Genomic DNA, 26521 nt, shown 5'->3' on the forward strand with positions numbered 1-26521 from the left:
TTTTCATCGGCACACTTTCGGAGTTGTCGCTGCGCTAGAAGTTTTCCTTCCGCAAGAGCCAAGATACCGTCTCGGCGGCCACTATCGCTCTTCACTTGCCTAATACGCGTCGGTCGGTGTCATTTGCACGCGCGCAAGGTCGGCGCTATCTGAAGGAACGTCTCCCAAGAACTTGAGCGTCTCCCACGAATTGTCGCGATTTCAGCATCCTCATCAGTGATTGCTGCGTGCTGCATGGATGCGCAACAAATGTGCTCGTCTTGATCTCGCATTCCCTTGATCGTGCTGCCCACAAGTTGAATTATTTCTTGCTGTGCGAAACGCTGCCGACTGCGTTCCGTTTGCTCTGGTGAGGTTCATTTGGAAACACAAGACTCGTGATTCGTGTCCCTGCTCGAATGCTTTGGTGAGTCAACACTTTCGCCACATTTAATATTTGAACTCTTTCGTTACGACGCCTATAGAACTCGATCACTTTGATCGATTTTATATACGCTTTGTTAAACATTTCGGTTAGAATTCTTCTATTTTACTCTCAGTGCATATACTAAAAATAGCATATTACTTTCATTCGTGTTCCTTGAGGCGCTTTTTTGACAATTAACATAATAATTAACAAAAATTCCAAGCTATACATCCATTCAAGACAGCAATGACCAGGCATCGTTATATTATGCATCGCAGTATACGTTGCGATTACTACGTCTTCAAATAAAATGTTAAGCATAAAAGCACCGAAATGAGGACATTTCTAGCGATAATGAAAGAATTTAAGTTGACGTTGCCTATTTTCTCGAGTCTTCTGCCTTGACCTCACAGTGAACGAAGAAATGTAATAAAAATAAACAAGAACATAGTCGCTCAATGTGAACTTCAATGTCTCGCTTAGCGCCTACATTAATTTATTAATAAATTTTATCGACACATTCGCAGGACGCGTTGCGATGCTCAGGGGACCAAGATACACGGCCTATAACATACAACCATGTATATGTGATGAAACGTTAATGTTGTGTGGGGAGTTCATTCATTCATTCATTCATTCATTCATTCATTCATTCATTCATTCATTCATTCATTCATTCATTCATTCATTCATTCATTCAAATAACTTTATTGGGTGCCCTGCGATTTGCTGGGGTGAGCCTGGACCCCGCCTATAGGTTTCGGCCAAGGGTTGTTGGCCCTTGGCGGCTTCCTCGGCTCGCTGGACGGCCCAGAGTTGGTGCTGCAGGTACGAGCTGAGCAACGCAGACTCCCAGCACGCGCGGAGGATGTCGCTGTTTGAGGCTGCATTACCGTTATCCTGTATTATAGCCGTACATTCGCATAGGATATGCTCCAGCGTGGCTCTAGAGTCGCAATGTCTGCACTTGTCAGTCGTGTATAAATCTGGGTGTATTAGGTGCATGATAGCTGGACTCGGATAGGATCTGGTCTGTAACTGCCGCCATTCGACAGACTGATTTTTGCTTAACTTTGGGTGCAGCGGCGGGAATGTGCGCCTCTGCAACCTATGGTGTTGTGTAATTTCGTGAAAGCTGGTCATTCGATCTTCCCCCTCCCACTCGTCGGTAGTCGGTGAGGCGGGGCTAACCGAGGCTCGGTCGGTAAGCTCTCGAGCCATGCGGTGCGCCGCCTCAGTGCTACCGTCTGGTATAGTGTGTGAGCGGGTATCCAGATGAGATGGACACCTTTGTCGTGGTTATTGGCTAATTTTGGGAGTCGCAGTGCCTCTGGGGAGATTCGACCGTTGGCGAAGTTTCGCATGGCCGTCTGGGAATCGCTGATGATTATGCCCGCTTGTGATTGTGCTGTGGCTAACGCGATAGCTATTTCCTCCGCGGTTTCTGCGTGTAGCGTGTTGACTGTAGCGCTCGTCGTGCATTTTCCCTCGTAATTTATCACCACTTGTGCAAAAAACTAAAACAAAACAAAAAAATTATGTTTTTTGTATTGCTTAAATATGGGAGTGAGAGAGAGGTTAGGATACTATATATGTTGCTATTAACCAACGTGTGCCAAGTTGTGAAATGAAATTAATAGCAGCACACTGTAAGGATGCACAAATACAAGCATATGTTTTCGCGACGTCCTTTGCAAAGGATATGCTGACTGGGCTTAATGTTTAATCATGAATAAAACTTGCAAAGGTTCCTTTTCCTCTCGCTCGAGTAAAACCAAAAGATTAGCAGCAGAATGAAACTTGTAAGGTTCCCTTTTTGACCTAAATGCCTCGATAGAGTGTCACAGCATGTCCACAACAAATGACGTAGGTACAGCGAAACAATTTTAAGAAGGAAAATGAAGAGACAGGAAAGAACGCCGACTTTCAACGGAAAATCAGCGTTCTTTTCTGTCTCTTCATTTTCCTTCCTGAAATTGCTGCGCTGTACCTATGTTATTTAGTATGACCCAACTCGCCCAAATCAAGCTGTTTGTTGGTCCATAACAACCAACCAGCGACGAATACATGTAAAATAAACTTCACTCTCCAAGCATATGCATACAGTATGGCACTGCGTTTAGGATTCTTTGGGAACTAACTGCGATTTCTCGCGACCGTCTAGCCGTTTTAGTAGGCTGATCCCGAAGATAGCAAAGCCTAACAAATTAGTAAAAACCGCACAGTGGTACGGTACATCGAAGATAGAGCCATCCCTTCACTACCGTGCCACCGTGTGGTATACCGCGCGGTGGCACGGTGGTAAAGTGAGCATTCTCGCATTCTTCCCTCGTGACAGCTAACGTTTTGAGACGCTGTCGTTCGACACGCTGCGCGGGCTTTCCGAGTGGTTACTTAAGGATGCGGCGCTCGAAGTTGGCACGGTGGCAAGGGGAGCGCCAACAGAAAGTGCAACACAGGGCTACAAGTAACCACTTCCCCAAGCATGCTAAAGGAATTTTCGAAAACTGCGGTCTATAAATATTTTCTAACTCTTATTTTGTCACTTTATTTCGAACACTTTTTTTTTTTAAAAGCCTATACAGAAGTTACTCGGATTACGTCACTACATACGAATTAGCTGCCCAGACCGACATCATTTGCAAGAGAAAGCAAGGGAATCTGTTTACTAATTAAACTGAATGCAATTATTAACTTCCTAGTTACCAACCTCATGGCACATGTTCATGTTGGAAAGTTGAAGACAATCGTCGTATATATCTAGTTCTGTGTTTCTACATATCTAAAAGAACATATAGACCAAAATAACTAACGTCAGATTACGTTTTTTTTAGTTTTTTTTTTTAGCTGCTCGGGCACGTGCCACCTCGAGACCCCTTGTGTGACGTAAAAGCGTGTGCGCAAAAGGAAGCTGCCGTCGCACTTACCGCTACCTCATTTCGATTGGCGCTGCGTGCGGCTGCCCGACTGGATGCACAGTCACTTCAGCAGCAGGGGCGAGGCAGACCGCTCTATCGCACCCTGCGGCAACACTTCACTTTACGCCCCCCTGCTACGTCAAAGGGGGGCTGCGCTGCGAGCCGTGCTTTGCAGTGTAAACTGGTAAATTCGGTAAATGGGTAATTTGGTAAATTGAACGAATAATTTTACGGCAGTTATCTCGGTTTACATGACCGTTTTGAAATGCGGAAGCACGGAACTAGACTGTTATGACGATTCCATACAACTTCTTATCACAAAGATGCGCCGTAAGATTTGTAGCTAAGAAGTTAGTTAGTGGAACTTGTCTAATTAGTGAATTTATTGATTTGGTTTTTTCTAGCGAATTATATCCGCCTGGGCAGAATTGAGTGACTTCATTCCAGCAACTTCTGCATGTGCTTTTTTTCTTTCAGGAAAGGGTTCGAATTAAAAAAAAATACCTGTATGTATCTGCGGACAAGCTGCACAACTTCATTGCCAGTGATGTGCTATATCTTTTGCAATTCTGATATCTTACCGGTTATGATTACATGCCCTATCGTAACGATGAATTTCCCTGGTCGACCTGAAGGAGCTTTGTGAATATATTACCAAACACTTAAATTTTGCAAATGCAAATCTACCGCAGAAATATAAGATGCTTCAACGTCAGTCAATGTGGAAGTTTGTCAGATACAGCGAGTTCTTTAAATCGTGTCAAACGTTTTGTTTTTGCGCATGTTCCATAGCTTCAGTGTAACTTCAATGCCTCTGTGAGGAAAATAACAGTGCTCAGAGGTCATATTTACATAAAATCCTAGAACCAGTCCAACTTCCTCTTTCAGAAGGCAGAGAAGGCTTGCCTCTCTCTAACATAAAGTTGAATCGAGTCTTCGATGCTGTTGTTTATCCACTTCTTTGTAGTGAAATTTATTTTATAAGTATCACTTTGCATTTATTGACTTTTGAGCAAGAGGGAGTGATGTGTTGGAGAACAAGTTTACACAGAACAGCATGCAACGGATAACATTTAAACTGGTTTCGAGGCAGAGTTTACCGCTGGGAAAAATAAAAGAAAATCTCTTGTAGATCAATTAGTGGAAGTTACAATTAGATTTTTATCCACCTATCCTTAGCAAATAAAATGAAAAATCTGAAGTTCGCTTGCACTGGGTAAATTAAGCAATCCATGTTCACCAACTGATGTTCCACCGGCAATAACTGTGCAACTGGAGCATGCAAGCCCTACATGAAAGATATGAGCTGTGCATACTACGCGTTTGCACACGCTTATGCTGAGTTTATGCATATATGTAGCGTTTGATAGAAAAACATATACAATGATCGGGAGCACCAGTTATTACAGATGTGTGCAACTTGCAGCGGCCATCCTTGATTGCTTTAGCAGCTGCGCTCTGTGCACAGTTTGATGCGCCTTGGATGGCAGAGTTCGTTGCTTTTGGCACGTGGAGGAAGGACACTTCGGTACATGCTGCGCCGTCTCACCACCGCCGCCATAGGCGCATGCATAGTCAGGAGGTCTTCCGCGTCCTGGGACCGTATCTTATAAAGATCCATTCAATTTTCATTTTTTCTTTCTACCTTCATCATTGGCGCGGCGAATAAATGTGGAAAACGAGATCGGTCGTTCCAAAATACACGGGCTCATGTTTTGGGCGATCGTCTGGCTATCAGTTTGGTGACTTACTGTTTTGGAACTTGCCGGCGGTGCGCTGCGAGCCTCCGAATTCGTGCAACGGCCGTCGCTGGGCGCCAGCGTGTACAGTTATGCGTTCTTGCTCTTCAGAACGGGTTAGCTGGTAGTTACTGACAGCAATGCCTCCCCCCTCCCTCGCCGGCGGCTAATGTCGCAACGTCCGCTAATGTCGGTCGTGTTAGTGGAACACCGTTTTAACCAAGTACATAATAGCCCGCTTCCCTTCAACCTTGTTACACCGTGCTTGTACTGCATTTACGTACTACATGTATGCATGACCTGGCTCTGGCAATGTTAGCCAGTCATCTTGTTCTCGTAACTAAGCTCACAGTTCATTTTTCTATGGGCTTTCTCTTCTAATTTACAACAGTGTGTTTAGGACAGACAAAACGAGGCAAACCATCAGTTCCTGTTACAACTGTGTCGGCTGCATTTCTGCTATGAAAGTGCAGAGACATTCGGATGCTCAAGCTATGGTGCAAGTTAAAGGACGATAGCAGGTGTTAGTTATTATAGTTTTGCTGTACTTTATCTCTTAGCTGTACACATCCCGAGACGAGACAGGACAATTAATCGCACGATTGCATTAACTGTCAGCTATGTTTATGAATGTTATACGCAGAATATGAAGGTTCTCTCATGTGCTCATTTTCATTCCTCCCTTTTCTTATGTGCTGCTGTGGACGTGAAGCGCCTGTTGTTGCCGACATGGTATATTCAACCATACGTGCACCTACTGTGAGCGCCATTGCCCTGACTGCCACAACTGTGGGCGGAGCAGTGGGTGTTGCGACTTACTTCTGGCTAAAACGCAAGGTCAGAGACAATGACAACTTTGTGCCCGTGGGGCATTTGGCCAACATTGTGATTCATCCAATCAAGTCTATTGCTGGAGTAGAGGTGCCTTATGCAGACTGCACAGTGACTGGACCAGTCTACAGAGGGCTCAAGGACAGGTGAGGGTATGTTTCCTGTTATAGGAAATTAGGAAGGTATTAAAGTGTGCGGTCACTCGCACGTAACGGCTTGGAGAAAAAAAAAAGCTTCACTGCATTAGAAAAATGAGTGAAGAACCAGTATCTTCAGCTTTGAAGGAGCATGTAAAGCTAATTACTAAACAAATAATAATGGAACAAGTTCAGATGAAATAAGCCTTTCGTTAGAGCTGTTACTGCTGGAGGTTTGCAGCGAAAGCTACTGGGACATGTATGCTGCGTGACTTTAGTGGTAGTGCGCATCTAGTAAATAGAGGGGCTAAGTTTGCCCAATGGAGTATCTTGTGTAATACACTAAGTTATTGAATTTAGGTTACTTTGACCAAACTCTTCAGATTGCTGTACTCATCTTGCGAATGTCACTATGATATCACTTTAGGTTGTCAACACTAGAGTGCTGAATCAGAAGCAATCATTTCATTCGCTTCAGGGAAACGTGATCAGCATAGAGAATAATGCAGTTGGAAAGCGGTTAAATTAAACACTTCCAGCATTAGTTCTTCAATGAAAATTTTATTTTAGACGGCGCATGCACATATGAAGCTTGTAAGCCTAGTGTAGCGCGTTGTGATAACAGCTTTAGGGGAAGTGCTTTAAAGGAAACATATTGAACTCGCGAACTGCATTATAGTGCTAAAAAAGTTGCAGTTTCGCCCGAAACACGAAGCATCGATTGCGATAGCAAATTAATGGACAGCTATGCGAAGCAAGGATATAGTAGCTTTATAAGCCGTATAAACTTGTAAACATAGGAATACTAAATAAATTAACAAGCATGGTGTGACGCGCGCACAAGCAAACATGAACACATCTCACTCGATGACCGCGGAAACTCGCTGTCAGAACGCTGGAGTGAGAAATCGCGGCAGCAGCAGCGAGCGAATTGACATTCGTGCTGCCTCTCGCATCAATGCGAAATAAGCCGCGAAACCAGCGCACGGCGGACTCTGTACCCGTCGCAGATAACTTTCAAGATAAAGCGGCCCGGGCGCGTATTTACAATTGCTAGTAAGTACAGCGGGACGTGTCACTTGCGGAGACGCCGGACGTTTGCGCGCATGCACGAGTAAGAGTGGGTGCGAGAGAGGAAATGTGTGGACTTTTGCTCCTTGAATATATGACTCTGCCTAGGCACTACGCAGGAGGAGTTTCTTAGCGCGTAACTCGTGTTGTATGCGTTCGTCCCTAGGCGTGCCCTCAGAAGTCGCGGGGCGTGGTGGTGCTGAACTTAGTGTCGCAACTTGGCGGCTAGACATAATTATATTTATTCAAACGTATTTTTTACTCATTGAAACAACGTGTCATTACTTCGCATTATTGGCGGCGCCTCCACGACACCAAAGTGGCAACGGGGACACCAAAACCTGGACTGGTACGTGGGTTGGTGCTCGCCGAGGCATGCGCGTGCCAGGGGTGTATCGGCTGTCCGCGACAGCGGACAGCCAGTTTTTTATGCGAACACCCCCTGGCACGCTTCGGCCTCCGCGGCCCCAACCCACGGGCCACCCTGCTTCCAGCTTTGATCCCCCCGCTACTAGCTCCTTGGGTGCCCTGGAGATCCTGCGCCGCCTGCTTTATTATAACCTCAGGTCCTCTCCTCAGGCATCCGTTTGCCGGTCACATGTGCCCTCCTGGAACAGTGCTTGTGAAAAATGCAATCTATCGTCGCGACGAAAAAAGCGACCCGCTACTTATACAACACCAGTCAGAACCTTGCCCCTTCAGACATGGCGATGATCAAATGGGGCGTCCGTGGCCACTGACTCACCACGCGTGCAGCCAGCGATGCCGGCATGTCTAGGGGACAAACGCATACAACCCGCGCTAAGAAACCTCCTCCGTAGTGCCTGGGCAGAGTCACATATTCAAGGAGCAAAGGCCTCCAGATTTTCTGTCTAGCACCCGCTCTTACTCGCGCCTGCGCAGAAACGTCGAGCGCCGCGAGAAACGCCACGCACCATAGCAATTGTAAAAATGTGGCCCGGGCGGCCGCGCGTGGCAGCCTAAAGCCCCTTAAACTTATGGCAGCCCAGGGTAGAACGCCCCCCCCCCCCCCTCCCTACCCTTCCGCTGGAGCCTTGCGCAGGACGGAAGACGGCGCGCTTCCCCCGCACTTTCCTCACTTGCGTGCGCGAGATTGAACAGCGATCGCTGGTTCACCCTCGCACGCTTTCACTCGCACATATAGCATACGGCGCGCGGCGACGATTTTATCGCCCTTGGACTTTATACGAAACCTGACGGCGACGGCGACACCAGAAATGCGCTTGGAGTGTCCATATAGTTGCTATCGCAATAAAATGAAATTTATTACAGTTTCATCTTTTATTCTCACAAATATTACTTCCATATGTAAAAAAGAAAAAAAGTCGAGGCTGAAATTGACACAACAGCTCATGTAAAATTATGCAATGCAGCCATGGTAGTTCAAGAAAATTGAGTATGTTAATTATGTTTGAGTTAATAATATGGAAAGTCACAGTCTTATGAATGGGTTTCTGTGAATGTTGTGTAGCAGTAGGACATAATTTAATTAATAAAGGGAACGTATTTCGATGACTTTCAAATACCCTTACATTAATAAACTTTCCAGTGCTTTTTTTTCTTATTTAGCGATTTTGTTCCGTTATAATCATAATTTTTGCAGACCGTTTTGCGTACTTAAAATTGTATCAATACATTGAAATTTCACACACGTATTCTTCAGAGTACACAGAAAGAAAATTTCATGTTGTATCTGCAGTGCCGTAAAATGGATGAAGGCGAATTTAACGCAAAAGGAGGATCTGAAGTTAGAGCATTTTATTTGCATTTCTTTTAAGAAACTGTCATACCTTGGCTCTAGCAAATTTATTACGTTCACTAAGCCGTTGCATAATGCTCTGTTAAACATGTTTTGTGTGTGGGCGTAAAATCTGTGCATTTGCTGTCGTATGCTGTCCAAGATTAAAAGTGGGAAAGGAAAACAAGAATTAGCAACAGTTCCGCAGAAGTAAACAAGGTTTTCGCTGTCTTGAATTCCATACAGCTAAGTTGTATGATGGGACATATTTAATAATGACTGATAGGGCTTCACGTCCCAAAAGTTACGCTGCGGGGAAGTTACGACTGACCGCCGTATTCAGGAACGCAACTTAAATTGAAGCCCGGGCCATGCTTGATTTGATCTGAGTGACACCTGACGTGAACGTGCCAAGGACGCTCATTGTGTTCCCCCTGGCGCGTTCAGTACAGGTGTAATTTAAAGGGAGTGAAAAGTTGAAGCATGGGCTTCAACTCAAGTTGCGTCCTTGAATACGGGGGTAAGTGCTGCAAATGCGTGTGTTATTAGAAGGAAGTATCTTTTCGACGTTCTGCTGGTACATTGCGGTGAAGCTTGACAAATAGCCGAATAAGCAGTGTTTAGAATCACTGGGTATGTAAGGTGTTCTATGGCTTAGGTGAACTATTGGTTTTGTATGTAACGGATGGTGGCACTGCGAACAGCGTTCCGGTGATATGAGCTAGGGGAATCGCCTTTGTCGTTTGCTGCACTCTGGCTGGAATAGCTGAATTTTCATTCCTTCTACCTCGCTCTATAAGAGAGCGAAGGAAGGTTTCCAGCCGCTATACAGCGTGTTGCGTAACACGGCACTCTTTAGCTGCTGTCTCTATTTTTCAGAGTTTCAACTCTATAAATCCCAAAAACATTTAGGGAAGGAAACACGCAAAAATCGTAAGAAGTAACTTTGTCAATTCAAGAATAAAAATGTTCCATCGACTGAAAAATATACGCAGAAAAACATGTTAAGGCAGCCGTGGTGCGTACTATTTATTGTGCTTGTGTTTGAGTTACTTATTTCGTCAAATAGTTCAATATTTTGTTCTGCATTTCATCTTTTTTTTTTTTCAAAATATGTATGACACGCCTAGGGAAAAGTATATTTAAGGCGATAGAGGAAGTATTTGGCCGATGGTACACTGGCCCGTTTTCGGTGCACGATAGATAGTTGTACAAATCTCACCCGCGAACTATGCATGCTACCCAACAAGGCAGGAGCAGAAATAACTCTGCATCAAATGTTGGGTTTTCATTGTATTTCTTGTTCTTAACATAGACGCCGAACTGGTTAACGAGCAGGGACCAAGCGGAGTCCTTCGTGACGTGATGTTCTTATGGTTAGTGGCATGGTGAAAGTAATCAAATGTAATTTTCCTGGACATGCTAGCTCAGTGGCACACCACTACGTAACTTTGTCTACTTTTCTTTGTGACTATGTCACGTACCTTTGTCCATATTAAATTTTCCCGCCTTTTTACTAGGGCTTCCAGACATTTGGGCTAGTGTCAGAAGCACTTGCTCACATATTCTGCATTTGTCCCGCGTGCGCGCATGAACGACAGAAAGTGGTCTTTTCCATCGTATACATAGATAAGAGGCCGCTATCTGCAGACGAGTTTCTTTTTGGAGTCCTTGACCTGGTGGAAACAGCGCAGCCTTCGTTACAGGTGCAGTCATCACCTTTTTACAAGCCACTTGGCTAGACGCACGACTTTAGAGATGCTGTAACGTTGTGAAATTGCTCCCATACGCTTATCATCATTCACCAGCCCTCTTACTCCCGTCCCGTTTCCCCATGCACTGCAGCGTAGAATAGCAGGCCTCTACTCTGTGAATGGACTTGACTGGATAAATCAAAATGTTGGCCAAGTGCCCCACCTATAGCTCAGGTCGACCTCTCTGTCTTTCTGTAAATAATGTTATCTATTTCTTCCTCTCTATATCTCTCTCCAGACATTTTATAACCGCGAGAAACCTGTCAACGAGTGTTCGGTGCTACGCATTGAAACTTAAAGGGCGCGGCGCTCCGCCGTCCTTTGTTCGTTATTTTTTTTTGGGGGGGAGGGGGGGTATTCAATCTTTCTGACAGCAGTGAACATTTACTGTGCAGTCTGCTAGAATGTCACTTTTTATGCGAAAAGCGGATGATCTTCCTATTGTACGTGAAGGAATGTCATGTAAACATGGGACATGGCACTCAGCCAAACAATGTTTTCACGCTTTTTTTTTTAGGTTTCTTAGCACGTTGGGCTTGCACCATGCCTGACATTTAACACTGCTCATCCGTCAATTACTTACCTAACGCCACATTTTACCGATAATGCAACACTGCAGCAAATTCCACATTTTGTTAGCGTGCTGCTTGCAGACTGCATAATCCGATAATTTAATTTCTTGAAAACGGCATCAGACGACTTCAGTAATGGACAAACCTGCTTGTGGCGCACACCATGGGCCCGTGTCCAACACTGACGTGAACGACTACAAAAATGAAACGTGTGTGGCCAACAGAGCCCGCTGGACACAAACAGCGCATAGCCGGCAGCGCCACGCCTGCAGGCATCTACATGTAGACAGCGTATGCGTAGGATGACCAGTAGAGATACAAGTATTCCTCAGCACATTTTTAAAGCTTTTGGAAATCCTGTTAGTCAAGTGCCTGGCAACCCGTGCTCTTACATGATTCAGCGAGGAAGCCGCCATGGAACAGCAAGCTCACATTCCGACACCTATATTACTTGAAAATCTGCGGTCTATGGCTTGGTATCCCACAGACTTCCGGCGTCGTGGTTAAACGGAAACAACGTCATGGCCCTGATGGACATGGCGGCTCTCCCACTTCAGACTGAAAGCGTAGCAATATCCTTCCATCCCCCCCCCCTCCACGGCAACTGTACGGGGGTTGCAGACTTTCGCTTCCCTTCATCTCATCTCGGAAGCAATATTTGGGTGGTTACCTCGGCGGTTTTGACCATGTCAATTTTTCTTATCGACGGTTGAAGGCATAGCCAACAAGGCACGCCCGTCGCTAAAGAAACACACAGGCGGCTCGCCGAGTCAGGGGCTTAGATAGGCGTGATAACAGGCAGAGTAGGCCAGCGTTCACTCTCCTTCGCTCTTGGCAGCTCCCACCCTGAAACACTCACTGACACACACAAACTCACGAACACGTCAAAACGCTTAAACACGCACGCACGGAGCACATTAACTATTCTAACCCTTTCGGCTATATCCTACTTCGCTTGCGTGACATCGCTCCTTGAGACGACTTAAACGTTCAGTGACATTTACAAATGACGTACGCGTCAGAACCCTTTTATGCCTTTCATGACTCCTGAGTGGTGCGCGTGACAAACCGGAAGCACGTGAGTCTAAGGGAAACGCCGCGTCGTCTGCAGGTACTGTCGAAAGCACTTAAGAGTTTAACGGCTGAGCTTTAGCAGCGTTTCAAAACAACACGACCCGTTGTGAGAAAATGCTGCATCGACGACAAAGAGTTCAATGGATCGAATTGAAGCGCCAGGCTAAGGCTGCACCCGCCGTGGTTGCTCAGTGGCTACGGTGTTGGGCTGCTGAGCACGAGGTCGCGGGATCGAATCCCGGCCACGGCGGCCGCATTTCGATGGGGGCGAAATGCGAAAACACCCGTGTGCTTAGATTTAGGTGCACGTTAAAGAAGCCCAGGTGGTCGAAATTTCCGGAGTCCTCCACTACGGCGTGCCTCATAATCAGAAAGTGGTTTTGGCACGTAAAACCCCATAATTAAAAAAAAAAAAAGGCTAAGGCTGCCTTCGAAGCGAGAAAGGAATGTTGTGAGCGTGTTCGCAGCGCAGTGGGGGCTGACCACGCGCTACTCGCACACATTATGGCTATTTTCCCTTGTCTTGTAGCCCAACTAGCCTTAGCTTCAGCGGTCGCTTAGTTTCAGAAATGAGCTAGCCCTAAATTTTCAAAGACGCTTCGCTCATCAATATCAGAACGCGTCTAATCCTAATCGCATATCAATCCTCAGCACACGTCTAATCAGCAGCGCTTCAAAATGTGGACAACGCCATTTAAGTGTAATTAGTCTTTCTCGTACTTGTGATTCTGAGTAGACTTGCGCTTGGATATACGTATACTTGTTGGATAAACTTCTAATTACGCCGTAATAAAATGTTCCAAATAATAATGAATGATTCAGCTGATTTCTAAAGTTCACAACCAATATAAAAGATCCTCTCATGCCATGGACGAAATATTTTAATTTACGCGCGTAGATTAACATTACGTGAGAAACCAGGAGAGTCAAGGTCTTCAAGAACGCCCACGGGCTACACACGGCACTGGGCCTCGCCACGTAAAAAAGGCGCAGAGTACGACAGCGGAATATCGTTGGCAGGTGAAAACATCCGATGGGCTAAAAGGAACCGTCGCGGTCGAAATAGAGGCGCAAATCGGAGGGAAAATTGGCGCTTGAACGTCGGCGTTAGAAGGGGCGTCGCATAGTTAAGAAAAATGTAGTAGTACAAACACCATCCATGGATGATGGCATTACTGCCGGACAGGAAATGCCGTCCGTTATGATATCATAGAAGCAACACGTCAGGACCAAAAAAAAAAGTCAATCGTATAGATAACGTGCTGGACTGAAACGTGTTGCACGCGGGCTCTAAGAAGCGACAAGCCTAAAGGTGGTGTTGTAACATTGGGAAGAGAGTGGTAAAGCTGTTAACTTATAATGGAGACATGTAGCGACACCAGTGTCAACAACTGCGAGCGTATGCAACCTTCATCGAAACTCGTCGATATCATTTGCGTAGGACTTGAACAGTTCAAGGACAACGAGTAATGCATCGCTTCGCAGTTCTTCGCGAAGCGTGCGCACAGCCGGGCAAGTCAACACCTCTGCAAACATTACCTTGAACGCGGACCAAGCGGCAAGCTCAGCTTCATAATTGCGCAACCACAGGTTCTCAATCGCAATACCTGTTTAATAAAATATGACGCGGTGCACTTTTTTTCCGTCGTCGTCCCACTGTGCACACTCACTTTTTATGTACGAAAAGTCTACCAGTCTTAGACGTCATGGTCATCAGGGCCGGTTGTGTTCGAACTTAACACGTCTGCACTCTTCTGCAATACCCCCCCTGCCCCCCCCCCAAAAAATAAACATGTGCGTCGGGCCGTTTTCGGAACCACGGTCGTTAACTCGTATTCTTTTCTCCAAGCGGTAGGCTCGGCCACGAAGCGTCTGAAGGTTGCGGGAAAGCAGAGCTTATACAAACCTTTAACTGGATCATGTTTTCCAATTTTCCTCCGTATTCTTACTATGTATCGTTCCAATTTGGCGTTTGGTTTTCACATTGCTATAGTTTTAGTCTCATCATTATCTGTACGGTGCGCAACAGTTAGGGAAACTTTGATAATTTCTTGTGACTGCGCCCCCCCCCCTCCAGTGTACACCTCCAATTTCTCCAGTGTGTCCGGTGCCCTCTCTGTTTCATAATATTTTCGTTCCTATCTTACTTTAAGTTCTTGCAGCAATCGGATACGGGACCACAGAAAAAATTAAAAATGCAAGAGCTTGTCTTTTTCCTTTTGTCCCATCATCACTCGCTCTTGTTTCTTTCTGAGATGTTGGAACCAATTTGACCCCAGCTCGCACCTTGCTACGAAGAAAGAGCCTTGAGTGCCCCCACTTTATTTTCTGATATGCAGGCAGATGCTCGTTGTCAAGGGCGATTGCTTTGTCTCCATGCGCGAAGAGCCACGCCTCGGCAAGATTAGAGTCACCTTCGATGAGGACAAGCTGACACTGACACTGACAGTTGATGGCTATGCACCACTCATATTGGATGCTTGTGATCCTGAAGAGCACAAAAAACCTTCGTTCACCGTCAGGTAGGTGACCTCACTTACATGGGACTTCTTGCGGATGATCACAGCATTTTCAGAATAAAAGAGAGTGAAAAACAAAAACGTTTCCGCATATTTCAACGCTCGTGTATGTTGTCTGCGGTTGTCCTTTTAAGCGCTCTTTCTTTTTTCAACCAAGAGGTCGCATTACCATTCATAGGCTCATGTTATGCAGCTCTACTATACCAACAACTCAACCCAGGGCACATCAAAAGCAAGTGCCAGATGCTCGATACCTGCTTTGGATGTGCCCTGGAACGCTGGTGATCAAACTTAAGATTTGAATGAAAGCCGGGCTGAATCCAGACGTATCTGAATATCACACCCGTTGGGTGACGGACAATAAGATTGCAGAAACATTGCTGCAGTTCCCGCATGACGTGGAGTTGGAAGCTTTAATTTGATTTTCTTTTGCCTTGCGACGATTGAGTTTGATGTGCCTTGCGACGAATCCTAGCGAGAAAAAAAAAGAACAACTCAACCCATTATCAAAAGGCTAGGACGGATTGTAGTTACTCAACGGAGGGTTACCCTAGGGTAAGGCCTATGGTAAGAAGGCCTGTGATATGGTAACGTCAACTATGATGCCCTGATAGCCACTACGAAATGTGGCCTTAGTCGTTTGTAGGGCAGTGGTTTAGCGCACACCGACGTCAATCGATAGAAGGAAGGTTGTATGGAGACGGGTTTTTAGCTTCTGGGTGAACTTCGCGAAGACGGGACAAGAAGGGAAGCAAGCACGTGCGCTCGTGTTTGTTTCCTTTCTTGTCCCGTCCTCGAACAGTTCCCCCAAAAGTTAACGTTGTATGAAGTGGAAAAGTGACAAAACATGCAATCGAAAGCTGCAATAAATTTATCACAATTATCTGAAATATACATTATATCACTGTGTTTCCAGCAAACTCACACAAAATTCTTACCGCACTTATAATGCCTGGGCAACAAAAGTAACGCCTTAAACTTTCTTTTATTTGCGACTTCAGGCAATGCTCACAAGAATACACTTGTTACCTTAGCGACGCCTCTTATGGAAAATGAATTTCAAGAAATGCTGCATTGGTATATGTAATACGCGATCTTTTGAAATGTTTGAAAATTCAAACGAGTCAAATAAAATAACACTGCATCCCAGATTTTTTCATCTGTATTTATTGCCTACCTCGGGTCATGCGCTTGCGTGTTGCTAATAGATCTAAGCTCATGGCAGTTGCCATAGCAATTGATATTAGTGTGTCTTAGCATACCGCTACTGTCTTCGCCACCTGCGATCTTTGCATGTGCTAGCCAAGCTTTCACATGCTACATTGGCGCTCGGCCATTGCGGTAGCGACAGCGGTAGAGCGGTAGTGCTATGTCAAAGCTGTCTACTAAAATGCCATGTCATGAAATTGCCTTCAAACAGAATAAATTCTCGGGTTTCACATACCCTCTGATTATGAGAAATTCCGTAACAGAGGACTCCGGATTAATTTTCACTACCTAGGGTTCCTTAATGTTCACTTAACGATAGGCGCACAAGCATTTTTGCATTTCGCCTCCATCGAAATGAGGCCACCGCGGGCAGGGTCGAACCAGCGACCTCGAACTAAGCAGCTCAAAAGGGCGATGAAAGGGACTAGTTGTTGGCTGCTCCTACTTTCTTCTTGCGCTATGTACGAAAAGATGGGTACAGAAAACACGGACAAGCGACGCACCGTTCGCTTGTCCGTGTTTTCTGTAGCCGTTAAAGTGCCAGGAGAAAGTATTTGACTCGGCATTCCATGCCGAGTCAAATACTCCAGGACTCCAATACTCCACGTCATTTCATCTGGAACTCTCCAGGACTTTCCTGACTGTAGCTGCTGATGCTGCCTCGCCGAAAAGCTCATACTTTAAAAAAATAAAATAAAGTTCAATTACGAGGCCGATGACGAGATGGAATCTCGGTCCCCAAGTACATCAGCCCGACGCTCTGACCATTAGGTGACAATCGTAGGTATACTCCCATCGTACCAACGCCAACTAGCTGCATGAAATGATCGCTGCGTGTGTCGCATTGCGTAGTACGAATTCGCGAGCATATTGACAAGATATGTGCCCGCGCCAGTTTCCTTTACGCGAGATATGCGGGAATGAAATGGCCAAATTTATAGCATTTTAATAACCGCTTCACATAAATTGCAATATATGCGTCTGACTGGCATGACTTTCAACTAATTTTCCGCACAAAATTAGTTCGTCTTTGTCTGCATATGAATAATAGGCTTTTTATTGCTGCAATTATTTCATTTTGCACTACATTTCATTATCTGCCTAATGTCACAGTTGTACGTGTACCTTGCATGCAGGGTTCGAAAGTTCAGTTATAAAGCCAATGAAGTGTCTGAAGAAGCCTCAGATTGGTTCAGGAACTACCTCAAGCATGACGATGTTCGTCTGGCGAGGGTTGTTCTTGACCGAGAGACCATCATCCGAAGCAAGAATGGTGCTGCTCCGGTGACGTATATATATATATATCTCTATTCATTTGTCACATCTATGTACTTATTAATGCGTAAGCATTCTCAGGCGACTCACCCAGGAAACCAGTCCGTCGGTCTGTCCGTAACGCGTAACATGATACGTTCCACAAAGAAAAACAAAACCTCGGAAGGAAGGAAAAATTCGAAGAAAACACGTCGGTGAGATTCGAACCTTGCCGACAAAGAATGCATCACGACAAAGAATAAAGCAATGTTCTATTGTCTCGCATTGGTTGCAAAGTCTACAATTTGCATTCTAGGGTACGTATAATGTTTTTTTTTTCATGAAGCCATGTTTTAACTGGCAGGGTGGAAGTGCGCAGCTTAAAGAAAAAACGTTTTCGCCGCTGGCGTTATACACATTCTACGGACACGGCAAAGAACATCTTGAGCAAGTAGAGACAGATACGGCATTCGATACATCGGTTCAAAGAAAAGGTTATGTACAAGTTCTATATTTAGCGACGTTCGATCAATATTAAATAAATACTGTAGTGTGAATGTGGCTTTTAAATATAGTGTCGACAACTTCTTTAAGGAAGCCCCACTACGGCAATTCTTGAGCAAAGTTTGTCGGGATAAAGAGAGAAGGGAAGTGTGCAAGACGTTTTATATTAACCGCAAGAAGGAATGGATACGGACGTTCTTAAGGTAAAATAATCGCATGACCAATTGTCGCACAAACAAATGCACAAGACTGAGACCTCTGTTAAGGCTGCCACGAGTTGGTACGGGGAGGGGGCTTCGGCTACCTTCAAGGCGTCTGCTTGAAGCTCGAACCAGATTGACCATCGCAGAGGGTCCAGCAGGAAAGACCAGATGATGTAAACGCAAATAACAGAAGTTTAACACGTCGTTACGGGTGGGCGGTACGCTCCAAGACAAAAAAACACAGAAACGTTCGGCGTGCGTGCTCCTGCACGCAATGGCAGAGAAGATGTGTCTCCACGTTTCATCTCGTTGGCCTTCTTATGTGCTACACCATCCGGGCAACCTCATTCTCCCTTGCGCCCTGGTAGAAGGCCTTGTCAGCACACTGGTCAGTTCACACAGAGGAATACGGAGAAAAACCCCTCACTGGTGTAGAGGTGATGAGCGCAGGTCACGTCGGGTCATCACACTGTCAACTCACCCAGAGGAATTTGGAGAGAAACGACTTCCTGGCGTAGAGGGGGTGAACGTATGACAAAGGAGAGTAGGATTTACACTGGTACATAATCCCGTCGCACACACTCGACGGACAAGTCTTTTCATGTTGACAAGCGTGACGATTAGACACGTCATGTCTCAGGCGTTTGACATCCGTTCCATTCATGGCTGCAGAAAGTGAACCGTAACACCTCCCCTCTCAAGTGGAAGAAAAATGTTGTCCCTTCTCATGGCTTCCCATGATGAACGCCAAATAAAACATGCAAGTATTTGTGAAATGCCTGAACATGGATGCCAAAGCAGTGCTAGACCTGCAGAACATAAAGAAGCTTAGAAGCAAGAAATATATTGCATGCCTTAGCTCTCGTAAAAACGGAGAGGTCACGTCCCTGCCAGGTTGTCACCTTTCGACAGATAGTGGTTATTGCGGATGTCCAATGAGGTCCACAATTACGGACGTCATCGAGAGGCACACCAAGGTATCCCAGTGGAGACTGATTCCAATGAATATTCGAGAACACAGAGGGAGTTAGAGCCCACATGCCTACCGCTTGCAGAAAGCGAATATCTGAATGATATGAATGCGTTGTACCGCGTTGTGTGTGTTGTCGCGTAATACAGACAGATAAGCAGTCAATAAGTTAATAAGGATGATAAGGAGTGATGAGGCGTTAATGGCTCTGATATCGGTTGATAATGGATCGACGCGGACGGATAAGGTTATATAACCATTATAAGCCTTTATCGCTCTTTAGCACCTTATCCAACAACTAACCTTCACAAATGAAAGCCTGAAGTCATCTAGCCTACTGGCTGCATCACTAACCGGAAGGAATATCAGCAATCAGCAACCACAATGGCCCCTGGGTTATCACAGGTGACTTTAACTCGCATCACCAGCTATGGGGAAGCACTAAAGTTGACTCCAGAGGCAGGAGTCTTGCCTCCTTTGCTCCCGACCATGATTTGTGCTGTGTGAGTGACGGCAGCCCTACATTTCTGCGAGGCACGACCTATAGCAGCTGCTCGGACTTAACTTTGGTGTCACGGCGCTTTGCCTCGATCGTCCATGGTTCACGAACATAGAAAAACATGGAAGCGACCATATTCCAACATGCATAAAGATTAGAGGAGCTGAGCAACGCTCCTCCTCTTCTGTCTTGCGTACAGTTGATTGGTCAAGGTTTAAGAAGGATATGGATGACGCATGTCGGGAAGGCCTTTCACACACTATCGAAGATGCAAACGCAGAGGCACTGAAAGCATCCATCTGCTCGCTTACAAGGTCAGCGAGGCGAAAAAACTTGGACATTGAACTGGAGAGGGTGCGTGCGGCACGCTGACAGGCGGAGAGAAGGTATCGGCGCACAAAGTCCATGTTGGATCTGAGGGCTTCACAACGCATACAAACGAAAGCCCAGCGTCGTATGGATAAATTGGAAGACAAGCGATGCAAAACGTTCTGTCAGTCGCTTGATCACCGAAAATCGCTCTCGCACATATGTAGAACGCTTAGGAGTCTTCGCTCATCTCCGCATCAAAGGAAGCCCTTTGCTGCTCTGGCCATCTACCAACTCCGCTCGGAACTTGAAGTGCCTGAAGAGTTCTGTGCACGGGTTGCTGGGTCCCTGGTCATCATTACTGACGCATCACTGAATGACATCCCTGAGGCACGTGTACCAGAAATGAATGTGCTATTTTCACACGAAGAGCTCGATGCTGCGTTGGCGCCCTGCAGGCGTTCTTCGTCACCAGGACCTGATGGCTCCACGTATGCTGCCTTATGCCACCTTGGACATGACGCAAGTGGAGAGCTGCTCAACTACTACAATGACTCTTGGCAGAACGGCGCCGTTCCTAAACAACGGAAATCGAGCCGCTTGATCCCCATTCTGAAACCTAAAAAGTCTCCGCTTGATCTATCATCATATCGTCCGACTGCGCTTTCGAGCTGCGTCAGCAAAGTGATGGAAAGAATGATTCTTGCTAGCTTCAAATGGTACCTAGAGCGATTCAACATTATCCGGGCGCCATGACGGGCTTTTGTCGAGGTAGCTCGTCCATCGACAACGTCATTGACATCGTAACCTGGGTCCGAAATCAAAAAAGCCTCAAGCGCCTATCAGTGGCACTTTTTCTAGATATAAAAGGAGCGGACGACAACGTCACCCGTGAGGCCATACTGAACTCACTTGAGACTGTGGGAGTTGGTGGGCGGATGTATCAATGGATTCAGTCCTATTTGATGAGAGGTGCTTTTTCTTTCAGACCGAAGATGGCCCATCTTCAAGCCATTGCATCTGCCGTGGTGTGTCGCAGGGTGGAGTGTTGAGCCCTATTTTGTTCAACCTCGTCCTGGTAGGACTAGCAGAGTAATTACCGCGAACAGTTCATGTCTCAGTATGCACCGACGACATTTGCATCTGGGCTTCTGCGGTGACTCGCCCTCAGGTACGAGCCAGGCTTCAGCGGGCGGCAACCATGACGGCGTCTTATCTCCGAGAACAAGGCCTCAGTTTGTCTACTGAAAAGTGCGCATTGGTTGGCTTTACGCCCAAACAAATGTCATTGTATCCTGTTTCAATCAATGGTCAAGCTGTATCCTATGTTCAGACGCATCGCTTTCTGGGTGTCATCATTGACCGCAACCTCTCGTGGAGCCTTCACTGCGTCTATCTAAAGAAGAAATTAGTTGCCATTGCTCAGGTCTTCAAATTTCTCTGCGGGAAAAACTGGGGTACACCAGTCCATTCTATGATGCAGCTGTACACGGTACTGTTTCTCGGACTCCTACGTTACAGTCTACCAGTGTTGTCAAATGCATGCAAGACGAACTTTCGCACTTTGGAGAGCACACAAGGTCAAGCCCTACGCACGTGTTTAGGGCTGCCTCGGTGCACCTCAGGAGCAGCAACAATCGCCATCGCGGGAGAAGACACATGCAGCTGTAGACTCTCTCAGAGCGACCATTCGCCATCTGTCAAGAATCCCGACCATCATTTGGCCTCCCTACCAGCCGAGAGACCTGAAGCGACCTTTTCATGAGTGATTAGCGCTCATCAAGAGTGCATGCCGTCATCTTTTACGCCAATGGCGAAGCCTTCATCTCCCGTGTGGTGCGTGCGACAGCACCAAGTGAATTTTGATATTCCTGGAATTACAAGAAAGTCCAATCATCCATCGCCGGCTCTGAAGCAACTTACGCTCCTATTACTGTACGAGACGTATCATGACCACATACATATATATATATACCGATAGTTCGACCTCACCTACTAGCTCAACTGCCGAATTAGTCGTTCCAGCTAAGCAGGTTACAGTTACATTCAAATTGTCACACATGACTACATCTACGTAGGCAGAACTTGCAGCTCTCCATGCCGTTATGACGTACGTCACCGAAGAGCCAACAGAGAAATGAGTCATATTTTGTTATTCTAAGGCAGCTCTTCGCAGTATCAAGCCTGCATTACATCACAGAACTTACGAGCAGATGATATCTGACATCAGGAAAGTGCATCACCATGCTCTGGAAAGAGGGCACCACATTATGTTTCAATAGATTCCTGCTCACTGTCGCATCGTCGGCAACAACCTAGCTGACAAGGCTGCCCGGTCTGCCAACTAAGATACCCAGACGCGTCCAACACTTTTGGCGAGGTGGGACGCTGCCAGGGAACTTCGCCTACTTGCACGTAAAAAATAACAAGATCTTTGGAGTTTAAGTGCCTTCAGTTGCCGATTACATAAACTGTACCCCACGCTACGGCTACAACTGCCATCTAGCCTTTCCCGCGGCGAAACAACCTTGATATGCTGCTTGTGGTTGGGAGTGGCGTTCACGAACGCATACTCTTATCGCTTGGGAAGGGTCGAGAGCCCGATGTGCGACTCCGGTGGGTGCGAGGAAACCATCGAGCACCTTTTGTGTACCTGCCCTCGCTACGATGTACAACGCCTCTCTCTGCGGGCAACTTTACACCGACTGGACTCGAGACCGTTCACCGAGTCAAAGATACTCGGACCGTGGCCACACCCGTCACTGGCACGAAAAGCGATTCGTGCACTAGTGCAATACTTGAAGTGCACCGGCTTAAGAGGTCGTTCATAGTGTCCCTGTGTATAGTGTTCCTCCCACACGCACTCAATGCTTACACTGTCCCTTTTCCTCTTTTATTCCCCTTTCCCCCACCCCCAGTGTAGGATAGCAAACCGGGTGCTCGTCTGGTTGATCTCCCTGGCTTTCCTGTCCTTGCTCCCTCTCTCTTGACACGTGCTATGTACCAGACGATTGGAAACTAGCTCGTGTAATTTATCTATATAAATCAGGAGACCGTTCTAATTTAACTATTTACAGGCCAATCTCTTATCCAGTATTGCTAGCAAATTTCTCGAGCACGTCATTTCATCTGCAGTCATGAATACTTAGGGGTTAATAACTTTTTCTCTTTCGTTAACCAACACGGTCTCCTGCGCGGTCGGTCATGGGAGACGCAATTATTCGAGTTAATTACAGAAATTCACATTGATGTATACGATTTGTTCTGTATCGATGCCGTTTTTGTAGAGTTTACAAAAGCTTTCGCAGAAGTCCCTCACATGCGTGTAATAGAAAAGCTTACCAGCCTTAACGTAAATACTAACGTAATCAACTGGCTAACAGATTTTCTAACAAACTGCCATCAATCTGTTGTAGTAAACGAACATTGTTCTCCATTAGCACACGTCAGATCAGGAGTGCCACAAGAATCCGTGCTCGGGTTGATCTTGTTTCTAATTTACATTAATGATATAAGAAATTCCATGACTTCTTCAATAAGATTATTTGCGGACGATTGCATGATGTACAAACAGGTAAGTAATACTCAGGATGCTGATAACTTGCAGTGTGATTTGCACAGGTTAGGTAAATGGTTTCAGGACTGGCAAATTGAAGTAAACGTAAGCAAAACAAAAGCCGACTGCAAAGCTAAATTCATTAACGTATTTTTACATAATGAATACCAGGCCAGTTGAATTTGTACCCTACATCAACTATTTAGGCGTTCATTAAGCGTCAGACGTACAATGGAATATGCACATTGACGCTGTAATTAGTAGCTCATGTAAGACGCTCGGATCCATTAGGCGCAACTTGCATTTCGCAAATTCTGATACAAAACTTTTAGCTTACAATACATTGGTTCACTCAAAACTGGATTACGCATCATAAATCTGGAATCCTCACCAGGCGTACCTAATAAATAGGCTTGAATCACTTCAGAACAAAAGTGCCCGTTTAATAGCAAAAATTTACTCTCGAACATCCAGCAAAAGTGAAATAAAAATATCCCTAAAATTGTTTTCTCTGAAATCACGCAGACTGCCATCAATTTTGTCTTTTTCACAATGATTACCATAGCGGCTCCCAGTTATCATCTCTTATCAAATCTGCCCATCGAGTGTTTTCGTGCCTGGACCACCAATGTAAATAAGAACCTTTGTTTGCCAGAACGACCGTGTTTTTACATTCACCTCTTGTCCGTGCTATTAATGAATGGAATAACCTACCCTGAGACCTTGCCTGTATCACCGACCATGAAGAGCTCGCTCACAATTTAAAGTCATTTTGGGGTGTGAACGGTTATCTGTACTTCTCATTTTTTACGCACATATATATACATATATATATATATAGTTATTTAATATGTGAAATTTTGCATATTGCTGGTATTGCTTATACTGTTCACAGTGTATTCTTTATTCACATGAATGATCAGCTTAGCTAGCTGATTACGTTCTGTTTTCTCATTTGCTTAGCGCATTTCGTCCTTTTAATAGTTTGTATACGCTCCTGTTAGAATTTTTTTTCTTTGTGCATTCCTTGCCTTACGTATTGATTTCAGGTTCACTCACACAACTCCTGTGGAGTTTCTGCATATTGTTTTTCACCAGAGCAAGGGAACTTATAAAGTCCGATCAAAGTAATTAACTTCCTCTATTTGCCTGCTCTGCATATTTTTATTTTTTTCACAGCCGGCAGAAGCAGTCTTTCTTTCTGCCATAGCTTAAGCTGTCTTGGCCATGATGTCTCTTTCTGCACGCTTTCTCGTTTGCTTCAGTTTTGTAGCAATCCCTGTGTTTCCTTCAGCTATGTTGGCGATGCTATCTTTGAACAATTATTTTGCATTACTTGTTCGCTCACTCTTCTGGTTCAGGTGGCCTTCCAAGATGAATCATCATTTCACGTCCTCTCAAAGGCATCCCTCGATGGGCTATTGTCAAAGCTGCCTGCAGACTGTGACATTCAACAGCGCAATTTCCGACCCACACTTTTCATAGACGGCTGTGAAGCCCATGCAGAGGTGAATGTTCGTTTTACGGGGGAGCTTTCGTCATGAATCACACTTTACGTGTACATGTGCAGGACCACTGGCGACGCTTCAGGATCTCAGGCGCAGAGATGGCATTCTTAAGCCGCACACCTAGGTAATAAAGTAGAATTTTTAAGAACATGCTCTATTTTCTGTTGAAACTGCAAAAATTGAGATAATGTAAATAATTAGCGAACTGGCAGCACGTAAGTTAAAAGATTGCAGTCTAATGTTGAGAAGTAGATCATGGGCCAGAACCATCAGCATCTTCTTTCATGTTCGTAGGCAACCAAATATGCATGAAGAAATTTCTTGCAGTGCAATATTTACTGCAGTTGTTACGCTCACTTAAATTAAGGTCGATGCACAAACTCTGCATCATTACCACTGTGCTGCAGCAAGTTGCAAGAGAGGCAAGAGATGTTTCACATTCCCCAGGTCATTTCCTTTTCCGCAATTTTGTCTTCTTGTTGGCATTGTTTCAAAACTGTCATTAATTTACAGGTGTATCTTGACGACGGTAGATCAAGACACAGGCATTAGAACTGACAAAGAGCCACTTGTGACACTGCGAAAGTAAGTACAAAAAGTGGTCGCTTAATTCAGGCTTCAAGCGTTTTCACGACGAGCTTCTTTTTGCAGGTACAGAATTGACAGGTCTGAAGAAGGAGTGAAGAAGTATGAATTCCAACCACTTTTTGGTGTGGGCGCATTGCCCATCAGAGATGGCCGAATCACGGTCGGAGACGAAGTCTATGCTCTGCTGTCCCCGAACTCATTACTGTGAGCCGTACAATTTCGGACAGAAAAGTGCTGCTGTGCTGCCTCTTGGTTACTAATATGACAAACTTTTTTATCCCAGTGAGTGCTTATTATTACAAAGGTTTCTTTATGTACCATATTTGGACTCGTATAACGCGACCACGTAAACGTTGTGAGGGGAACGTCCCAAAGTGTCAAGAATATGATAATACAATTATTACGATAATAACGTGACTTAAAGCCGCATTCAGTAACCAAAGGTTTGGAAAAGCAATAACGAAGCATGCTTGTGAGACGAGTTCTTGCAACTGGCTCTAGTAAAAGCTCTAGTTGATACTGGGCGAGTTGATATTGGTATATTTTGGAAAGTGCGCGTAAAGGCGAAGGACAAGATAAATATTTAAACGGGAAACGGCGCACATGTCTCATCTTCCACCGCTTTGTTGTTCTTTGTTTTGCGCGCTTTATCGAAAATGACACGTTATATATATACTCGCTTTACTACGGTATTATGTTCCTTCATTAGGCCAATAATTTCTCACCCACTGGCAATGTGTTCACACCAAAACGTCGTGGTGCGCTCTAGTCTGCTGCTCTGCACTGTGGAAGAGGGAACGGGAGTGAAAGTACTGGGATGGATGATGATGATAAGAGAAGTGGTGAGTGCTTATGTACAAGAGACAGTTGCCTTGCTAGAGCCGCTCGTCGAGCTTGGTGTCCTGCAGAAACTTCAACAACACTTTAGTTGTACGCATTGAAGTTGCAGTGCCAGGCCATGGGCCGAGGATAGCTTCCTCCGAGAGTGGTTGCCTGCCAACGCTGGCTAGGAAACTTTCTAACGTCCTTCGCTCCAGCATATATGCTGGGCAATCGCACAGTATGTGTTCCAGTGTTTCAGGCATCTGGCAGTGTTCACAATCACGGCTGTTCGATTGGCCGATGAGGTGCGCGTAGCGAC

The 26521-nt window shown here is 45.5% G+C and overlaps 1 protein-coding gene across 2 annotated transcripts; it reads left to right on the forward strand.

The window, feature by feature from the left end:
• Window positions 1-25662, forward strand: LOC142577504 (mitochondrial amidoxime-reducing component 1-like). 2 transcript variants are annotated; one of them, XM_075687102.1, is made up of 8 exons: window positions 8-406; window positions 5776-6040; window positions 14601-14783; window positions 17126-17273; window positions 24646-24792; window positions 24855-24916; window positions 25306-25377; window positions 25444-25662. In XM_075687102.1, exons 2-8 carry the CDS (start codon window positions 5793-5795, stop codon window positions 25586-25588), a joined length of 1005 nt encoding a protein of 334 aa, XP_075543217.1. In that variant the 5' UTR covers window positions 8-406; window positions 5776-5792; the 3' UTR covers window positions 25589-25662. The 2 variants fall into 2 exon arrangements, with proteins under 2 accessions (XP_075543218.1, XP_075543217.1); XM_075687103.1 differs by lacking the exon at window positions 14601-14783 and having other exon boundaries at window positions 1-406.
• The last annotated feature ends 859 nt before the right edge of the window (window positions 25663-26521 follow it).

This window comes from Dermacentor variabilis, chromosome 1, assembly GCF_050947875.1.
Source record: "Dermacentor variabilis isolate Ectoservices chromosome 1, ASM5094787v1, whole genome shotgun sequence".
NCBI classification, from domain to species: Eukaryota; Metazoa; Arthropoda; class Arachnida; order Ixodida; family Ixodidae; genus Dermacentor; species Dermacentor variabilis.